Raw genomic sequence first — 19,589 nt, 5'->3', positions numbered from 1 at the left:
ATTACCAATCAAAAACCTAGGTTTTGCCAGTTATCGGCACTAATTATAAAGTTACTAATAATGTCCAAAATATAACGATCGTATAAAGATGGATTTTCGTAAAATCGGTCTTTATAAAATTATAAAATGTTACATAGTGTGATATTTTTAGGCTTCAAAACATTATGAGCAAGTATTACTAAAGAGTGCGTATTATTCGTATGCCCATTGAGATATACTAAATGATAAACAACCCACGTCGATCAATCGTTCTAATCTAATATGAAGGATACTCAAATTCAAATAAGTCGTCCGGTAAAGTAGCATCGAGGCTAGTAACAGCACCGGATATAAAGTCATCAGGATCATATTCGGTTAAAATTGACTCTTCTTCTACTGCTTCCTCTTCCACTTCTTCAATTAAAGCTTCTTCAAGGGCCTCTTCTTCTTCTACGATATAAACGATACTATTTTTCAATGAAAATCAAATGTAAACGTATTTTCCCATTTTACTGGGCTGTTTGACAAGATTTTTAAAAACAAGTTCACTGCTTACGTCTTTAAAAGTATGGATCCTTTCATAGGGGGCTGTGCGACGACATGTTGCCTAGAAAAGCGTTTTGGCGGGTTTTTGCAATTATGTATGTTTAATTTGAATGTTTAAAGCTTCACAAAAATAAAGATAACAGTCTAAAGTCAGTTATAAACATTCTGAAATGGTTTTTAGAATCTAATCAAAATCAAATAGCGTATAGAGTAGGTACCTAATCAACAAGTCTTCATCTGTAGGACTTTCTTATTATTCTTACCTTCTCCATGTTCATCCTGGTGGTCCTCACCATCAGCCATAATATTATTATAATATTGTGGGTATACAAATTATCGATTGAAATTAAATTACGAATCCATCGCCAATGCTAAGAATCTATTCCAATATTAACAAAATTATTCGTTGCTGGGATACCTGCGGAGTATAGACAATAGAAAATAATAATATTTATAGATGCGAATCAAAATAGTGACCTACCTTATGTTAAAGATTATTTAAATATAGAAGCCATGTCTTCTTACATCTTCAATAATTCATGAAATATTAGAGAATTTCATATTTAAACTGTCAGATAGACCAAAGGAAAAATAAAACTATGGCCATAAAATTTAAAAAAAAAGGAAAAATAACATTTAAATAAAGATACATACATATTACCTTTATCTTTATAAAGTTTTGGTATGATATAAATGACACTCACAATTACGCAAATGTACGTCATTATACTTATGACAGTTGGCACTTAACTAATAGCTAATATTTGTCGTCCGCCGTGTCAATATTCATAATTTCTTACCAAAATAATAATATTATGATTGAATCGTACAACTTTCATGCAGAAAATCCTGATGAATCTATTATACTAACTTTCATAGTTACAAGCAGTAAGGTGAATTTTTACATTTTGTGAGAACTTGTGACACTTAAGTTTTTACATTTTCAAGGTTTTGAAAGTTATCTGGACTTTAGACTTATTACCATTATAGAAAACATGGCTCAACCTCACAGGAAGGCTGTATTAAATCTTTATAAAACGGTAAGATCATATTCATCAATGCTAGATTTTATGATCCAAAAAACTATTAATATGTACCATTAAAATGTTTCGTTTTCAGCTTTTGTACATGGGACGTGATTGGCCTCAGGGTTATGACCTCTTTAGAAAGCGGTTACATAAAGTGTTCTCAAAAAATAGTGAAGAATCAGATCCAAACAAAGTTGCCACTATGATTAAACATGGAGATTTTGTAGTTAAAGAAATTGAAGCTCTATATAAATTGAAAAAATATAGAACATTAAAGCGAAGATATTATGATGACAATTGAAAGACCACTTTCATATAAGGCATGAATTTTTATAATTATGGTGCTATTTTAGACATAAGTATAATGTTATATAATATGTAGCAATACTAATGACATTGAATAAGTTCATATAACAATAAATGTTACTGCTATCATTGTTCTATAGTTATTTCTTTATGTACATTATTTGTATGTTTTAGGAAATGAAACAAATATTGTTTTTATATTTTAGGGAAAAATTATATTTTATAATAGTTACATAGCAGATAATAATGATAATATTGTCATTTTAAACTATCTAAATTCCCTACAAAGACCAATATGAATTTTAAAAATATTTGTGTTTTTGTAAAATTGTTATATTTATCTAAGTAAAAAATAAAAGAAAATAAATGTAAATGTATGCCTCCTCATATTACAAGCAGTAATACTTAAGCATTGTACTCCTTGTATGAAATAAAAATGACCGCCAATAAATATTATCTCTTGATTACACAATCAGAGATTCAATGATTTTTATCATATAAAAACAAAAATGTTTTCTCTTATCAGGCTTACTTTAAAACAAATAAGAGCTTGTGATATAAATTTATTTTAATGTTTATTTAATAAATATTTTTCATATTTATTGAAAGAGGCTTTAATATACATATTTCTACCACAAGATTATTAGAACTTTAGTTAAATATTATCTTTATTATATCTTCATTTGTGATCATTATAAGAATTATTCTTGGAATCATTACATCAATACATCAATATTGATCTCAGTACCATGAAAAATTAGGGGTCTCATCTTTTGGGATTTTCTTGTAACTGAAAGTTCAAAGTATATTTTATTAACATATCTATATTTATTGGTAAATACAGAACTTGAACCCACATCTCTACATTTTTCGTGTTGGTGCTCCTCTAAATCCATTAAGCCCGACTTTTGTACCTACTTCCTATTATTATGTGTTCGTAAAATTCAACATGTGATTACATTATATACATGATAACACAAATTTGAGATCAACAACAGTCAAGCACATAATAGCTAATCAGGTATATTTAATAGAATAATTAATATTCCATAAATAATTTTATTGTTCATCTAATTAACACACTATTAAGAAATACAGTAAATTAAATGGGTATTTGAATTATAACATAATTAAAGCTTGTTTTTTACAGGCGATAAATATCTAGAATTTTCTTAAAATATTTATTAAGGGAATGACAAAAATAATTTAACAATTGCAACATTCAATAAATAGGTAGATTAATTTCTAGATTATTATCAAGTGATAGTATATTATTGAAGTAGTTTTAAACGCTGATGATACATTTTCAATTTAGCAGCAATTCTTATTTAAAAATTGTTTTTACAAACTCTACTTCGATAAGTTTAGGTATGCCTAACATATTTGTATAATACATTTTCTTAATTCTACAAATTCGAAAAGAAAATTGCAATGTATCTAAATATAATACTTAAATAAAAGTTTGGTTCCTATTGTGAAATTATAATTCTAGGCCATTGTTCCTCACAAGAAAGAGTGTTGAATTGTAAATAAATTGAACAATTTATATGTGAAGCATTTCCTACATAGATATAGTTACAATAATATCTATAAATACTCTCTTCTCAAGAGGAACACGTCGATTACAATAATTAAAGGTTTATACATAATGACTAATAACACTTACATTTTTAGTAAAATAGAATGTAATAAATTTAACAGGATTCAACTTATTTACATAGTTTTTTGTTTATAATGCAGTAAGAAGTTCGTACAGGGGCGCTAATGATATCGCATTTATCAAAATCAAGTAATTCAAAGCACACCTAATATAATATTAAAATTGAAATACATCTTACTGTGATATTGAGGAACCTATAAAGTAAAACTGATTTACTTGAGAATCCTTCAGTCGACATATAAGGGTTTTTATCTAGATATGATTTTTGTGATTTATATTTGTAGGTATTCTAATGATTAACATAGTAAATATCATAAATCCTATGTGGATTGAAGACATAATTTCCCAATAAAAAAAATGTTATCGTACGTGAACATTGATAACAAACTGTATAAATAAACTACTCTGCTATTTAAATATGTATCTACTACAACAAAGGATATAAGATAAAAATATATGATTGTTCATGACGATTTCGCGTTGTTTATTTTCTCTCGTAGTTCACCGAATTGCGATTCTGAAAAATACGAATAATTTATTACCTACTGCGAATGCGTAACGTAATATAGAAGTACCAATCGAACTACAATTTAATAAAATAGATAATAACACGATACGGTTTCAGACAATGCAATAAATACTTATTCTAACTCAGGCGCTTCAGGCATTTCAGATATTTTAACTCGACCGCAATTACCTATTGTGCACCACCGCATAGTGGCTGTTGGAATTTTTATGATGGGATGAAATGAATCCGGTATCCGACCCATATCGGATGAGAAGTAATTAGTGCAGTCTACAGTTTGTAGATGATGGGAATAATATTGTTTTATATTTCGAGGAGGCAACAATCTTATCGCTAAGATGCGATCCACACGATTTGGGTGAGTACGGTTATAATGAGAAAAATCTGGAAATGTCCAAGAAGTACAAATCCTAGGTAGGTATTATTTAATATAGATTGTTACATTATCAGCTAATATAGTCTGATAAAACTTAAACATACAATTTCTAATCTTCGATATACATACATATGCGTGTATATACGTCAGTAAAATCATATGAACGAATTTGGAAATCGTTATTATGTCCAAAACTTTATTCCGTACCTCTCAACTTCTTAATCTTTCTTCTCTCCGTCTTCTGGGTCTTTCAAGGTGTGCCACTGGGCGATAGGACGTCGCGGGCTTGCCAACATGTCGGACCAATGGCGAAGCTCTGTGCCGGACGCGTTGTAGCCCAACACGACTTTACCAATAGGTTCCGATGTTCCAATACGGTCGTAGTCCACAACAGTTACAACTAGGTTTACTTTCTGTTGAAATATAGAATCAAACAAACTGTAAGTAAGTATTGATTTAATTTGTTTAAGAATAAATCAAATTCACCTCGTGTTGATTTTAGTGTGACATTGTAAAAATATGTTTTAGCATACCCAGTTTTTTATATTAAAAAGTGTTATTTTGCAAAAAATATTTAACCCTTGTATTACTAATGTAATGGCTGAAAGACTTACGTGTTATACCTTTGTTTGGTAAAGGACAGTAGGATAGTGTCATCATTGAAATTCACCCATTAAGAGTAAAAATCAATGTATTTGCCTTTGAAGTACCTAACTATACAGTTGTAATGTTTAATGCGATGTATATAGGTATATAGATGGACTATATATCAAAATGACAAGCTTGTGTCTCCCATGTAATGGGCGAAGTGATCTGTAACTGTCTGCTTACTTGAATTGTTTGTAAACTAAATTTTGTACTTACCGCTGTCAAGGCTTCAAATAAACTTATAGCAAATAATTGCAAAATAGAAAATGAAAATGATTTCATGACATTCAATGCAGTTACGAGGGGAGATTACAAACACCACTTAATTCAACAATATCAATCAAAACAAAGCACTGTAGAGTATTTCGTTGGAATGAAAATCTCTAACTGTGACATTGTCACAGTTAAAGGTCAGCATCCAACATTGAATACTTTATAGGCATTATTTCAAATAAATACTGTAATGGAAAGGAAAAGCAAAATTGGAATCAATAGGAGATGACAGTTAACACCGAAGGAAAGAAAAGTTGACTGCAGACGCTTGCAGATTGGAAAGCAATAAACGACAGACATCAAGGAACATTTGCAACAACATCTAACATTCAGGAGACATTTGAAGATCAAGAAAGCGGTAGGATCGGATGCAGGATAGTAAAGGGAGTGGTGTACAATCATCACAACACCAATATTTTCACATATAATCAAGAGCGGCTATTGGAGAATTTACACAATCCAAAATAACTTGACAAAACTGAAATTTTGCAAGTAATAAAGGATCTTCTCTAAACAGAGGCTCTCGATGTATGCCACAACATCAAATTTTGTGTCAATCTCGGCTCGTACCTGTATTTGCTCGAATGGTACTTCAAAAGTAAATGACTCGTTGTAATAAGGATTCAATGTACACTTCTTGATGCTTGTTTTCTTCTTTTTGAGCCGTTTCCCGTTTTGCATTAGAGCTATCTTTACGTACGGATCTGTTGTCACCAACAGGAGCAGATATGAAACAGATAAAGAAATTATTTAGTTCATCTATAAAGACTATGCTACGAAAGCTACACAATTAAGCTTCACAAATCTACAATATACCCGAGAATGGTATAAGATTAATGATGTACTAATTAATTTGAAATAGTTAAATGGAAAAAAAATTCATGGATTTTTTTATAAAGTGACAATCACACTTTATAAGGTGTAATGAATTTGAATTATACCTAAAATATAATAGTGACATGAGAAGTAATAGTTATTTTAAGTTATTTAGTTAAGTAACGGTTATGTGGATGAAACGTTGTTTATATTATTCAATTTACAAAACAATATAAAACTAAAATAAACAAAACTATAGAAATCTGGCACCTATACATAAATTCTATCTTTACGCATGTTCTGTATGAGCTACCTACTAACAAGAAAAAAAATGACTTCAAAAATGATTTTACCTATTTAATCCTGAAAAAGACGAATTATTTCACAGTTTAATTATCGTTGAAATTTTTCATACCTGAGAGACCACCGACATCCATTTTCTTGAGGTTTTTGGCTTCCAAGATGACCACAGTAAGTTTTCCAGCAGTTGGTACATATCTCAACGAGAAACATATATCTCCCAACTTGTTATCCTGTAACCCACATGTATTTACCAATATATCATAGGAAAAAAAAAAAAATAAATAAAATAAAAATAAATCGCTTAATTAGAACGTTTTTATTTGTGGTGTGTTATCGTTGTCAAATTTAAAGGGTTTGGTTCGTGAGCAATATGAAAGACTGTTAGGATAATTTTGTGTAAGGATATATAATTTTTGATACACGGATTGAAAAAGCTATTGTAAAATATAATACGGGCCATTACATCGCGGCTTAGGGCGGATAAGGGTAACAAACATTTATTTAAACCAAAGAAAACGAAACAAAATTTTAGCACCGTGTGGTCCTAGAGAAGCATTGTTATGGGTTTTAGGGTAACCAACAGAGTTCATCAAGTATTGGTATATAATTATTTATCACAACATTGCGCACTTGATGAACAATGCCGAGAGTGCATTCGATGCCACAGACCATAGTTTGTAAAGGGCTCAAACGGATTTTGCATCTATGAGGATAATAAACATTTATTTCGGCAATATTCCCATTGCGTTACGTATAACGTTTTAGCATAAACTCATCTAAACATTGAATAACACAGACTATGTCAAAAAACGTTCACAACAAACCAATCTAAGTTTAAGCACACATCCTGGCTGAAACTTGATTACGATCTGTTGCCGAAATGATGCCAATTAGCGTGACACCCAGCTCAAATCATAAACTTACCCTCGCTCTTGTATGGTTTTTATGAAATTGTACAAATACCTGACATCCGGATTGCCATTTTAGGAACAGATCGCAATTATCTATTGGATAACGTGTGGTAATATAGCAATAAATAAATAATGGCTAAACCACTAAAGAATTCAGCATCTGTGTTTTATATTACAGTGTAATCAATTACTTTGAACAAACAACATATCAAAGTACTAATTTCTTTAGTGTGTGATAAATATATAAACATATTACATAAAACATACTTACACAGATTTCACATATAAATGCAACATAGACCATCACACTATAAACATATAATATTGCATTATTGAACAAATGCTATTACTACATGTGCGGTACTATAATAAATTTGATTAAAATGAGCGGCAATTATAAACGATCTCCTTTATGTATCCACAGAGAATTAAAAAAACAAGTTGTTACTTGACCATAGGCTGAATTGCGCATAGGTTTCTCAGTGGTAAATGGTATCATTATTAGTTGTAAAGCTTTTAATGCAAATATTATTATAAATTTTATTATAGCATATCAAAAGCTATTTTTACTGGTTGAATTAGGCTCATTATATCGGTGACTATAAGAACACGAAACATACATACGTGCTGGCGTGTTCACATAAGCTGACGACAGTGAGATCTTTCCCTGAATTATCATTATACGAGTCAAAACACGTTAAAAGGAATATTATTTACAAAATCATGTCTTACGCAGAGGACTTTCAAAGGCCTAGCTGGTGGGTTATACTGACTATAATAAGTCGTCTATACATACAATTAGTCTTTATATAGCTTATACTTAAAACATCTCTCTCGAAAATGATAATTCAGAGCCATAAATATATTATTATTAGACAGTGATGACATTCATGCAACATTCCCCAGCCGCAATACTTAAAATAAATTAAGTGTTGGATGGATCAAATAAAATATAAAAACTGAAAATAAATATGGTTCGATGGGTGATGATAGGTAAGGTGATGAAACTTATATAATATTCCTTTAAATCCCTAGCCGATATCTCAATTTACGACTTAAACTTCCTTATTTACCAAATTATATGAAATCCTGTGTATTTATAAAACTTCAATGAAACGTGTTTTTGAATTTTTCCAAAATATACATCTCGACGTGTCTCAAAATAATACTTACGTGAATGATCATTTCGTTTTGAAGCGGCATGCAAGATTGTCAGGACACAATCAAACACAGCCAAGCAGAGCAGAGAAAATATGGAGAAAAAGAGAAAAAAACCAAGTAAATACATTTTTGCTGTCCAAATTAATTTATCAAAAAATAAATGACGTTATCATCCATTTTGAGGATGCTTGATTTTGGATAATATTATGCTGTACTTACTTTATACATTATATAATGTAAATGACTATTATGGAACTTTAATGAACCCTGAAATTGATATATATTTAATCATACATACAAACTTGGCGGTGGTCGAAGTATATAGTTTATGAATTATGACACCATCAAGAATCCTCGTAAAAAGTAAGAGTGCAGTAAATTGAAAATATCATATTCTTTCCCTTTATAAACGTTATATTAGAAAATTCTCTCACGTGTGACATTCTTTACGATTTAAAATAACTATTGGTAAGAGTTTCATATTTTTAAAGGGAAGAATACTATAAAATAATGCCGTACCAGCAAAACACATCCAATACTTACTTCAAAATAAAACGTGGATGTGATCTGCAAGTGTAGCCTAAAGCTATGAAAAAATATAAAATAGTTTTCTCAGTACTGTCCGCGTACCTATCACCTTGTTTGAGGTACCATGACTATAAGTGCAATATGAATGTTATGTACGTATGTACCTCCATACATAGTACCTACATGGCAGATGTGTGTAAGCCAAAATGAACTGTTGATGTGACCTGGGTGTAACTCAACTGTATAATTGTTTACATTTTTGTAATTTCAACATACCTTTGCACTTATTCTGCCATTGAATGGCATTATACATCTGCATTTAATTTATATTTCCAAAGTATAAAAAGTATAAAAATTGGATGATACCTGTTCTGTTGTATAAAATAGTATTAATACGTTCTAAGGAGGTTATCTGTATTTTATTTGAAGTCGGAAGCGCACCTGTCCGCCCTCGCCTTCCACACTCTGCAACTCACGCCATTCTTCAATAGTCTGGGCAAGGTCCACCTGGCATAGAGGTACCTTCACCTCACCGATCTGGTCGTGCTTGGAGAAACGATCGAAGTCGAAGATCGCGAATACCAGTGTCTTGTTCATAGCATCAGCGTATGGAACGTTCTGTGTACAAATTGTCATCAAATGTGCTCATATCAACTGCTAAGTTTATTTTAATGTCAGTTCATTTGACAGTAATCTTACCTTAAATACAAAAGTTTCGTTGAACACAGGACTGAGCGTTTTTCGATGCACCTTAGTTTCGAACTTCTTTTTCTTATCAGGTAGAAGATATACTTTTACATAGGGATCGGATGTTCCACCCATGTCTAAAGCCGGCAATTCTTCAGCTTGAATGACTGTCACCGATAAGCTGTTACTGTTAAAGTCATACTCCAACTGGAAAACAACGTGATGATGAAATACAATGGGATATAAAATGTAATAAGAATGGAGTGAAGAACATAATTGAACTTAAATGGAAATGCAAAAAAACGATTTAAAACAATTCGTATACAGAAAATGAAACTCGATGATGTCTAATGTAAGCTAAAATGAACTGGTAAATATGATCTGTATGCAGTTTTGAACAACATATTTAGACCATAAAGTTTCATCCTCCAGGTGGGCCCGCCGGTTTCTTCATTGCCTACCTTATATTGAACTTTTCCAAGTTTTATTTCTTCTTTCTTTTCTTCGCCTTCATCAGGTTCCTCTGCATTCTCCGTTAGCTCTTCCATGTCCGGCTGCACCTACATGCACGTCCCGCGGCAAATTTCACATGAATATAGAATTTCTTATTAAATAAAGGTGAGTATCAACGTGACGGCAAACTTGACATAGAAATTTTACCATTATTTTTATTTTTATATATTAAGGGTCTGTTTCACAATGTCCGGATAAGTTCCAAATAAGCTATTTATTACTTATTGGTAGGGTAAGCAGTATTTTTGCGTTTCACGACTGTCAGATAGCGCTATTCGTCAGGAAACGCGAAGTATCTTATTTGGAACTTTTATCTTTCGAATAATTAATGTGTTGCATAGATATTTGGTACTTTGTCTATACATTGTAAAACAGGCCCTAAATATATATAGTTTATATATTTAATAGAATTATACTTTTCATGTTTTACACATGAAACTCGTTTTGAATTAAAAGGGGTAGATGCAATTTGAACGATCACAATACCTTTTCCTTATAAGCAGAACCTAGGAGCTGGACGGACTTGAAATCGACTCCCTTCATTCCCTTCTTGCCATCCTTGGAGCGTCTCTTGCGGAAACATCGCCGTATGCAACAGAAGCATACTCCCAGAACCACCACGCCAACTCCTGTGATAGAAATCTATGAGTTTATCTACAGGGCGTTCTTTGATACGTGATATACGATAATCTTGGCATTATAAAAAGAGTATATGGTATGCTTTCTATAATTTGTTTAGGTTTTTATAGATGAGCCGTCAGATGTGCCTGAAGGTTGACGACTTTTCAATGTAAGGAAAAACGTCATGATGTTTTGATGGTGATAATCGCAATATGAGTATTATTTGCGAAGAAATCTCTTGAGACATGAGATTTGAACACACGACCGTAGCGTTGAGAATCGCATGATTAGACTACAACGCCATTACTGCTCTTTAAAACCTTATAAATTATTTGTTTAATATAATATTTTTTTCTTTACTGTGACACAGAAAGCCTAAAAAACAATCTAAGACTACTTTCTAACCAACTAGAATTGCAACCAGCTGCCATGGTTCAATATTCATCTTCCGCGCCAAATCTTCTGTTTTCTCCATTAACGTCTCCTGTGTTGTCGTGATGATGGGAAGTTCTGGTTCCGTAGATCCCGTTAGAACTGTCATTGAGGCATTTGTTGTTCCTAAGAAAATAGAAATGGAAAATATTAAATACTTTTTAATATCAAGTTTATCATTTACATCCTCATTTTCATTACGATTTTCATACGATTAACGAAATTATAACGTAAAAACGAATGGTATTTAGTATAAATTTATTATGTTATATTTAAAATTCTCGTGTCGCGGTGTTTTTGGTTAAACTCCTCCGAAACGGCTTGACCGATTCTCATGAAATTTTGTATGCATATTGGGTAGGTGTGAGAATCGGACAACATCTATATTTCATCCCCCTAAATGTTAAGTGTAATCCACCCCTAGTTTTTTTTATTTTAGTTAAAAAAATTTTTTTTTACGATACAGTATTAGTAAATACATATAACCATGAATTTTCACCCCTCTACGAACAATATAAGGGTTGTTATTATAAATGGCATGGCAAAATGACGTTTGCCAGGTCAGCTACTATGCTTATAACATTGTCTCCATTTGAACATGATATTAGTACTTCAGTTGCGAGCAGGCATGGTAAATAAATTTAGAAATATGAATGAAAAGAGTCTTCTTACTCTAACGATATTATTGATCCGCTTTCCTTGAATATCAGGGCATACGTTATTACGGGATATTAATAGATACGCCCATACGAGCTGAACATAATTATGGATTTATATAGCAAAATTCCTTTAATAATGATGCCCTATCTTTAAAACCTGCAGTTATGTCATAACAAGTTTCCTAACAAGCAATTACGACGAGTTTTAAAAATTCCATTATAGTCTAAAATTAATCCTTGTAATTAGTTACAAAAGCCTACGGAGTTCTAGATAGTTCTGTTCTTCACTTATTCCTTGCTAATGAAAATAGACAGACCTGGAGCTTGAATGGTGACAGTGGAGCTGACCTCCACCTTGGGAGGGGCTTCGGCTTCCCGGCGCCATCGCAGATGTGGCGACATGGCTGGGAACAAAAAGAATTTCAATTCATTCTAATTAAAAGACTATTACTATCTAATGAGATGGTCACCATATTATTATCGTGACATACAGTAAAGACACCATCAGTAATCGCTTCGTATAAAATTTTTAAACTAAACCATTTTATTTAAAACACAAATATATTAGTAGTGTACGGCTTAGAAGTTCAGTAGTTTGAATACGTGTTAACAGTCCCTTCTAGATGAATTATTTTATATGAATGAATGATCTTTCTAAGTTTTTAAAGTATGTTTAAAACGGCATGATGATTGATGTATGATAGAGATGTGCCTCAGTGCCTTCATTGTATTATCTTTCGTAGGAATATTGAACATAAGATTTTGAGGATATCTAAATGTTTTTGAGGTTCCGAAATAACTCGTACATTATTTAGAATTAATATTAAAAGTTCAAGGAATTATATAGTTATACATTCTATATTTCGGCTACAAAAGCAATAATGATCAAATCAAATATAACAGGTCATTAGGCATTAGGCATTAATTAATTGTATCAAAAAAGATAATACTTATTAAAAACGTTTTAATAAATACCTTATTTCGATAGTTTGAAAATCATTCTTTGAAGTATTGTACGTACATTAATCAATTACAATGGCTTTATATTAAAACATATATAAGTATATATAATAAGCAGAATAAAAGAATGCAGCCTCAACTCAAATATAGAATATACTCGTAATACCTAGGAACGAATCGATTGTCTGCGGCAATATTAAAAAAATAATACCCGTAAAAGATTCGAGAAATAACGCAGATTGCACTTCAAAAAATGATTAATTATTTAAAGTACACTCCAAGCTTGAATAAAATCTGGAACATGGGTACTTAACTGGGTTTGAGGGATTTAATGAAATATGAACTGACCTTTGATATAACGTGATACTTCAGCAAATCCGAATGTTTATTCTGGCTAACACTAAGCACTATTTAGTTTCATTTCCATCAAAGATTTTCGAATGGATGTTCCCGTGCTAGAAGCTGGGATGGTGATGCGCGCGCAACGGATCGATGGCGCTGCGCGGCGCAGTGCCTTCTGGCTAGCTATATCACGTTTACGTCACACATTGCGTACTTTGAAGACTTTACACCAAATGCTATTACACTGAATGAACCCTCCTCTGTTTAGGGCATTCAAAACGTAAAGCAAGACGATGATTTCGATATATTAAAAACATTATTTGCTACGTTGTATAATCAATTTAGCGTTCATCAGCAGTATTAAGGTATATTCATTACAAAAGAATAATTCATTTCCTGTAATGATATATGAAATGTTCGCAGAGCAACATAATTGTTATGTCGAGGAAATTATAATATGATAGCTTTGCATAATAGTACTGAACTTGTACAAGAGCTACAAAATCGGGGTCAAAACTCAAACAAACCTTATATAATAGAACCTATTAAAATGAACTCGGCTAAAGTACTGTTATTCTAGGTACGCTTCCTTTCCGTCCGGGTATTTAGACCACGGGGAATAGTTAGGTATCCCCTTGATAGAATAGCTATTTCTCTTTAAAGAAAATGGGTGTGAGCGGTGATGTATAGCTTTAAAGTGAAGGGAGACAACATGAAGGACTTCTAGGCGTTTAAAAATCGTGGTGCAACGAACATCAAAAATAATATATTCAATTGATAAATTTTTAAGAAGGCTGAATCCCTAAATGAGGCAGATTATCTGCAAAGAAGACGATAAGGAAAGCTGACATTTCGATAAAAAACTATTAACGACGATTTCTTGATTTTAAATTGAAATTGATTAAACATTTTGTAGCGAAACATATATATACATATTTAGACAATGGTACGCTTTTTTTAATGTCGAAATCCTCGTGTTGTTCGTCGTTTTAAATGCAAACACAGTTTGTATATCTTTTCATTTTTAAAATTGTGTAACCTTTTCAATGAATCGATTTATAGTCAAAGCCCACGCAAAAAAGTTAAAAAACATTTCCATAACGTGTAGCTGCAACATTCCACCCATGCAATATGCGACTAATATAACTAAGTAGGTTACGTTATGCTACGGCGTAAATACCTATTAGGTACTTAACAATTTTCTTTAATATGAAAATAACACAGGCTTATTTATTTATTTATTTATTTATTAACACTTTGTTGCATTACATAAAAGGAAAATATTAAACATAATTTAATGACAAGCAACTGGCGGCCTTATCGCTTTAGAGCGATTTCTTCCAGACAACCACTGTTAGTAAAGCTTATACTATAGATAAAACAGAACTGTATCTTCCATCCAATAATCGATCGTTATATATTCGTTAAAAAAATTACCTCCAAAAGCACCCAAAATACTTTTTGTTAAGACCTTAAAGTACCTAAAAATATTTATTAGTTTCCTTTTAGTTCATTAAGCTATGGGAAAGCTAAGTGGAGTAGGCACTTTTTCTTTTTTTCCTTTATAAAGCCATTCCTGAAATAGCGTAACCTCCGATAGAGCTGATTCTTCAGATTATTCTGGATTTAACTGTCGAGTTTATTCGAAAATTGACGGTATTTTCACAATTAAACATAGAGGTTTCTTTGATAACAAAATGAAAAAAATTTCACGATCCTCGCCCATTTAGTCCATATTTTACTTTATTATAAATTAATGCTTTTAGTTACATAAATATGCATATTATTAACATTTAATACCCAATTGCGTATTTTACAGAAACACATTCGCATTATGATTGAAGAGTCCTATTTTTTCTTGAATGGTGTTAAAAAATAAACGAATGATTAAGATTACTTTATTTTTAACCCCCGACGCAAACAGGGTATAAGTAGTTTGTGTCTGTGTGGAATCGTACTAAACAAATGTATCGATTATGTTGCACTTTTTTACTAGAAACTTCATCGATTTGGTTTTTAGCTAATAGTAGCTACTATTTACGAATGGATTCAGATCCGAACAAGATCTTACGAACATAATTGATATTTGCTTTATGATTGATCTCAGAAGATAACTGAGTGTCTTCCCCTTTATAGAGACTGTAAGTAGTGCTTTTGGACACCTTTTGATGTTAAGTAGCTTTTTCCATCGTTATGTTAAATGATAGAAAAAGGTTGGAACCTTGTAACTTTAACTACTCTGGTGCTACTAGCTTCAAGCTCGGAGGTTGTCGTTTACTTTTCTTTAAATTTATTTATTTTAGAGAATTATATAATACAATATCTTGAAATACAAACACAAAGTCAAAGTCTTCAAATACAAAGTCTTGTTTAAGAACACGACGTATTTACTTTATATGTAAAATTACGTTATTTTGATTAATTTCCTAAACTCGTGTGAACCTTATAACACCATTGATATAAGGTTATACCTAAAAGAAATTTATGGTACATAAAAAGTCATAGACTAAAGCAAAAATTTCGTCTTAAGATGATGTTGGGAGTTGGCCTCATTCCAACTTTTTGAACAATGTCGCTTATAAAATCTTGATGTTAACATGGTTTGCGTGGTGACATTTTTAAAATTAACATGCAGCGCACTTGCTTATGACATTACAACAAGAAAAATGTTCTTTAGAAAAAAGGATTAGACACAAAATTTATGTATGTAATATAGTACAATAATGTTTCACTATTTACGTATTTTTCATACGTATATAGCTTTTGGTCCTGATACCGCATTTAAGGACTCTGAAAGAAAAATCTAAAATGTTAATAATGTGACAAATCTTCTAAAAGATAATATTTAAATAATAAAAAAAACATGGATCATGGATCGACATTTCGAGTCCTTTTCAATTGTGGTCAAGGACGAAAGCCTGCCATATCAAGTCGCCACATAACAATTTAATTGTTTAGTCTACTAAGATGATGCCACATTAACGCCATCTATTGACAAAAAAATGGTTCTATAATACTGCTTTGTATTTTATTATTAATAATTCGTGTTCTCTTATTTTTCAGTATAAAGTTAAGAGAATAATATAATTACTCAGTTGTCTATTACTTTCAAAATAAGTGCACAAAGACAAAGTGCGTTTGTTAAACCGTGTTTTAATGTTATTATTTTTTTTAATTTATGGGGCGATTGAAATTTCTATGATGTAGGATTTTCTTATTGATGATAAATATGGTTATCATTATCAGCTTAGTGTGTAACTATTCTTTGTTGTATATTTAGAAAAAACCGCGCCCATTAACAAATGTTGACTGTTAATAGATGTAAATAAGGCTTTATATATTGTATTTGTAACATTTAGAAACATTGACAATACGTAGGTTACAATAGATTGATCTATTATAAAGGTTAAGCAACACGTGTCAAGGCTAGAACCTTGATGGGGTTGTTCGTATCAGCCTCGAAACTATCGATCCTAGAGATCTCGCCTCGGAATAGGGGCTTAGATAGAGCATCTGAGGTGACGCTGGCCTTTGTCAGGAGTTACCATTATTATATAAGAATATTATTTTATAATAAAATAATATTTTTTTGTCCTTACGCTCTGTCCTGTTTTTTTTTAATCTGCTCAAAGGTGTATTATTTTTCTTCTAGATAGATTAAACTAGTAAAGATTATTCGTACTAATTATAGTATTGGTGTGTAGTCTCATATAAGTTTTCAGTCAGCGCTAATAATAATACTCCTATACCTAAAATTATCACGAAATCGAAAATAGCTATTACATATTTTCCAAAGTCAAAATACAATGTCTATGGGAGTCTTAATAATCAACGGGCTTTGCGTTGTCAGTGCTTTGTTACCTGTTATTAAATATGCTAATACTAAATGACTAAAAAAATAACCCTATTTACAAAGTTCTAATAAATAAATAAATCATTGGCGCTACAACCCGTTTAGGTCTTGGCTTCAGATTTCTTGATGGGGATCAGCCTCCAGTGCCTGACACATGTCGTCGACTTTTTGGATCTAAGACATGTCGGTTTCCTCACTATGTTTTCCTTCACCGTTCGAGCAAATGTTAAATACACATAGAAAGAAGTCCATTGGTGCACAGCCCGGGATCGAACCTACGACCTCAGGTAAGAGAGTCGCACGCTGAAGCCACTAGGCCAACACTGCTCACAAAAATTCTAATAAGTTTCTAAAAATCTAATTATATCCGGCAAAAAGTTGGTTGATCAACTTGTGTTTCAAAGAAAATGACGAAAGAAACAAATGCAACTTCGGGACAAGTCCTAGGGTGGATTGTGGAGTAATTTCATTACTTTGTGTAATCAAATCGTACCAACATTAGTTGGGCATTTGTCAATAATTGTTTGATGTATATGTACCTGTTTGCATTTATTAAATCTTCACAAGTGATGCTTACACAATTTATATTTTGTTAAGTTGCGAATCATATTTTTCAATTATGACTCTAAATAAGAAATGAAGTTATTAGCTATGCTACGCCATTATTCACGAAAATAACTCTTATTGAATGTAAACTGCGTGCTAGTAGTAATAGCATTTAACGCATTATTAAATACGACATTTGCTTATCAAATATACATTATGTCTTTTTTTTATAGAACAGTGGGCAATAGGACAAGAGGCTCTTCTTCGAGGACTGATCTTAAGTGATACCGCCGCCCATAGACATTCTCAATGCCAGAGTGCTCGCGACTGCATTTCCGGACTTTTAAGAATTAGTACGCTATTTTCATGAAGGACTCTAAGTCGAATTAGTTCAGAAATACTTTAGGGGGCAGCTAGTTCCACATAATGGTGGTGCGCGGCAAACATTGACATAAGAAACGCTCATTATTTCTGGTTAAAAACTGATTTCGCAAGACTAACAACGTAAATATTAAAACTTATACACAAGCCATACAGTAAGAAGTAAGTACCTGACTTAATAGTTGCTTAAGTAAAGATCTAGTTCTAGTGAAATACTTTGTACTCAAAGAATTTTATTAATGCTATCTGAAATCAGGATGTAACTAGCGATTAATATTTGGTAGTAATGTAACACCGTTATTGTATGTAATTTTTATAAATAAATAATAATTTATTATTTTTGTTAATTTAATGAGCAACTCTTATATTATATATGTGTCTATATACTCAAAAGCATGTGCTGTAGGTATTTATCATTTTGACATTGCGGCAAAACCAAAAACAGGTTTAAACTCATCTACATTATAGCCTCAACTGTACTGAAAAAAACACATTTTTCAATACACTCAATTCATAATCTGTATTATTAATGTCGTAGAGTACGTTTATACTGCGCTGTTTGATTGCGCAGAGGAAATACAAAATGTAATACGAATATTTTTTAATCCTTTTACACTTATATTTAGAAATTTTATTAATATAGTATGATTCTAATTTCTTCCCAAAAAGACAATGAAAAAGGAAATATAAAACTGTACATTAGCAGCTGAATTGTTTATAAATCGTTGTACAGAACAATTAACGGAAGGCGCAGATATCACCAAGTGCTATTTTGGTTATCGTTTCATTTAATTCCTATCAATATTTACACTACAAATATAATTAAATTACGTGAATAAATTATAATAACAAAATTCTGATGTTAATTATGATATAAAAATACTTACTGACTTATTATCTTTTTCTGTATGTTTAGCGATTTAGTTAGGTTTCCATTACGTAAGGGGATTTACACAGAGATTTGTTCGATGGAACAGCCGCGTGGGGACGTTTTGCCCCTGAAACTAACCGCCTCAGCGCCGCTGTCAGTGTCTGATCGTTTAAACACCTCAAGCGGTTTTAGCGCTTTAACGTAAAGAAATATAAATGTATATTAAATTTTTATATTGCAATTTTAATTGTGTTTAATTTTGGAGCAAAATCGAAGATAATAAGATTAGTTTTATAGTACAAGCAATGATCTTTTCGACATTAAAGTTAAGTTATCCTCAAATACGTACTAGGGAACAGAACTTGAGTTATGCGGTGTTTGGAACACATCCTGTTTCACCCTAGAGGGAATAAGGTGGGGTAAAGTTTACAGCGCTTTAAGCGTTGTAGGAGTTAAATTTTTCTTATGTTGCCAAACTTCATTGATTTTTGTGCGTTAAAGTATTTGGAACCGTATAAACGTGCCGATAAAACCATTTTAGGGCAATGCTGCTGGCATATCGCCATTTTACATTTCTAGGCCACAGTAGGTTTTTATGTTCCTTCAGGTAAAGATTTTTTTATAATCAAATGTTTAAACAAAGACACTGCTAGAATTAGAGGT

The 19,589-nt window shown here is 31.7% G+C and overlaps 3 protein-coding genes across 9 annotated transcripts in view; 1 reads left to right on the top strand and 2 right to left on the bottom strand.

Moving 5' to 3' along the window:
- Positions 1–943, bottom strand: part of LOC110998717 (cilia- and flagella-associated protein 44) — a 29,051-nt gene extending 28,108 nt beyond the window's left edge. The window contains exons 1-2 of one of the 2 annotated variants that reach the window (XM_045632743.1): positions 789–943; positions 273–429 (exon numbers count right to left, since the gene is read on the bottom strand). In XM_045632743.1, the coding sequence (XP_045488699.1) occupies positions 273–429; positions 789–828 (197 nt within the window). In that variant the 5' untranslated portion in view covers positions 829–943. Of the gene's footprint in view, positions 1–272; positions 430–535; positions 598–788 lie in introns of those variants that run through there. The other variant, XM_045632744.1, reaches the window with a different exon arrangement.
- A 313-nt stretch (positions 944–1,256) lies between these two features.
- Positions 1,257–1,988, top strand: LOC110998724 (LYR motif-containing protein 5B). Its single transcript, XM_022267487.2, has 2 exons — positions 1,257–1,565; positions 1,645–1,988. The coding sequence occupies exons 1-2, from the start codon at positions 1,521–1,523 to the stop codon at positions 1,852–1,854; spliced, it is 255 nt and encodes an 84-aa protein (XP_022123179.1). The 5' UTR covers positions 1,257–1,520; the 3' UTR covers positions 1,855–1,988.
- Positions 1,989–2,276: 288 nt separating this feature from the next.
- On the bottom strand, positions 2,277–19,051 carry LOC110998722 (synaptotagmin 1). Of its 6 annotated transcripts, none has more exons than XM_022267481.2 (11): positions 18,943–19,051; positions 12,291–12,377; positions 11,288–11,440; positions 10,748–10,890; positions 10,210–10,308; positions 9,761–9,955; positions 9,503–9,679; positions 6,574–6,691; positions 5,913–6,046; positions 4,629–4,834; positions 2,277–4,036 (listed from the first exon to the last, which is right to left on the bottom strand). In XM_022267481.2, exons 2-10 carry the CDS (start codon positions 12,373–12,375, stop codon positions 4,640–4,642), a joined length of 1,299 nt encoding a protein of 432 aa, XP_022123173.1. In that variant the 5' UTR covers positions 12,376–12,377; positions 18,943–19,051; the 3' UTR covers positions 2,277–4,036; positions 4,629–4,639. The 6 variants fall into 6 exon arrangements, with proteins under 6 accessions (XP_022123173.1, XP_022123175.1, XP_022123174.1 ...); XM_022267483.2 differs by having other exon boundaries at positions 18,947–19,043; XM_022267482.2 differs by lacking the exon at positions 18,943–19,051 and adding an exon at positions 13,282–13,416.
- Between the last annotated feature and the right edge of the window lie 538 nt (positions 19,052–19,589).

The sequence above is a fragment of the Pieris rapae genome, chromosome 20 (genome assembly GCF_905147795.1).
Source record: "Pieris rapae chromosome 20, ilPieRapa1.1, whole genome shotgun sequence".
NCBI lineage: Eukaryota > Metazoa > Arthropoda > Insecta > Lepidoptera > Pieridae > Pieris > Pieris rapae.
Note: the sequence above shows the minus strand (reverse complement) of the source record. Positions and strands in the feature narration are given on the sequence as shown.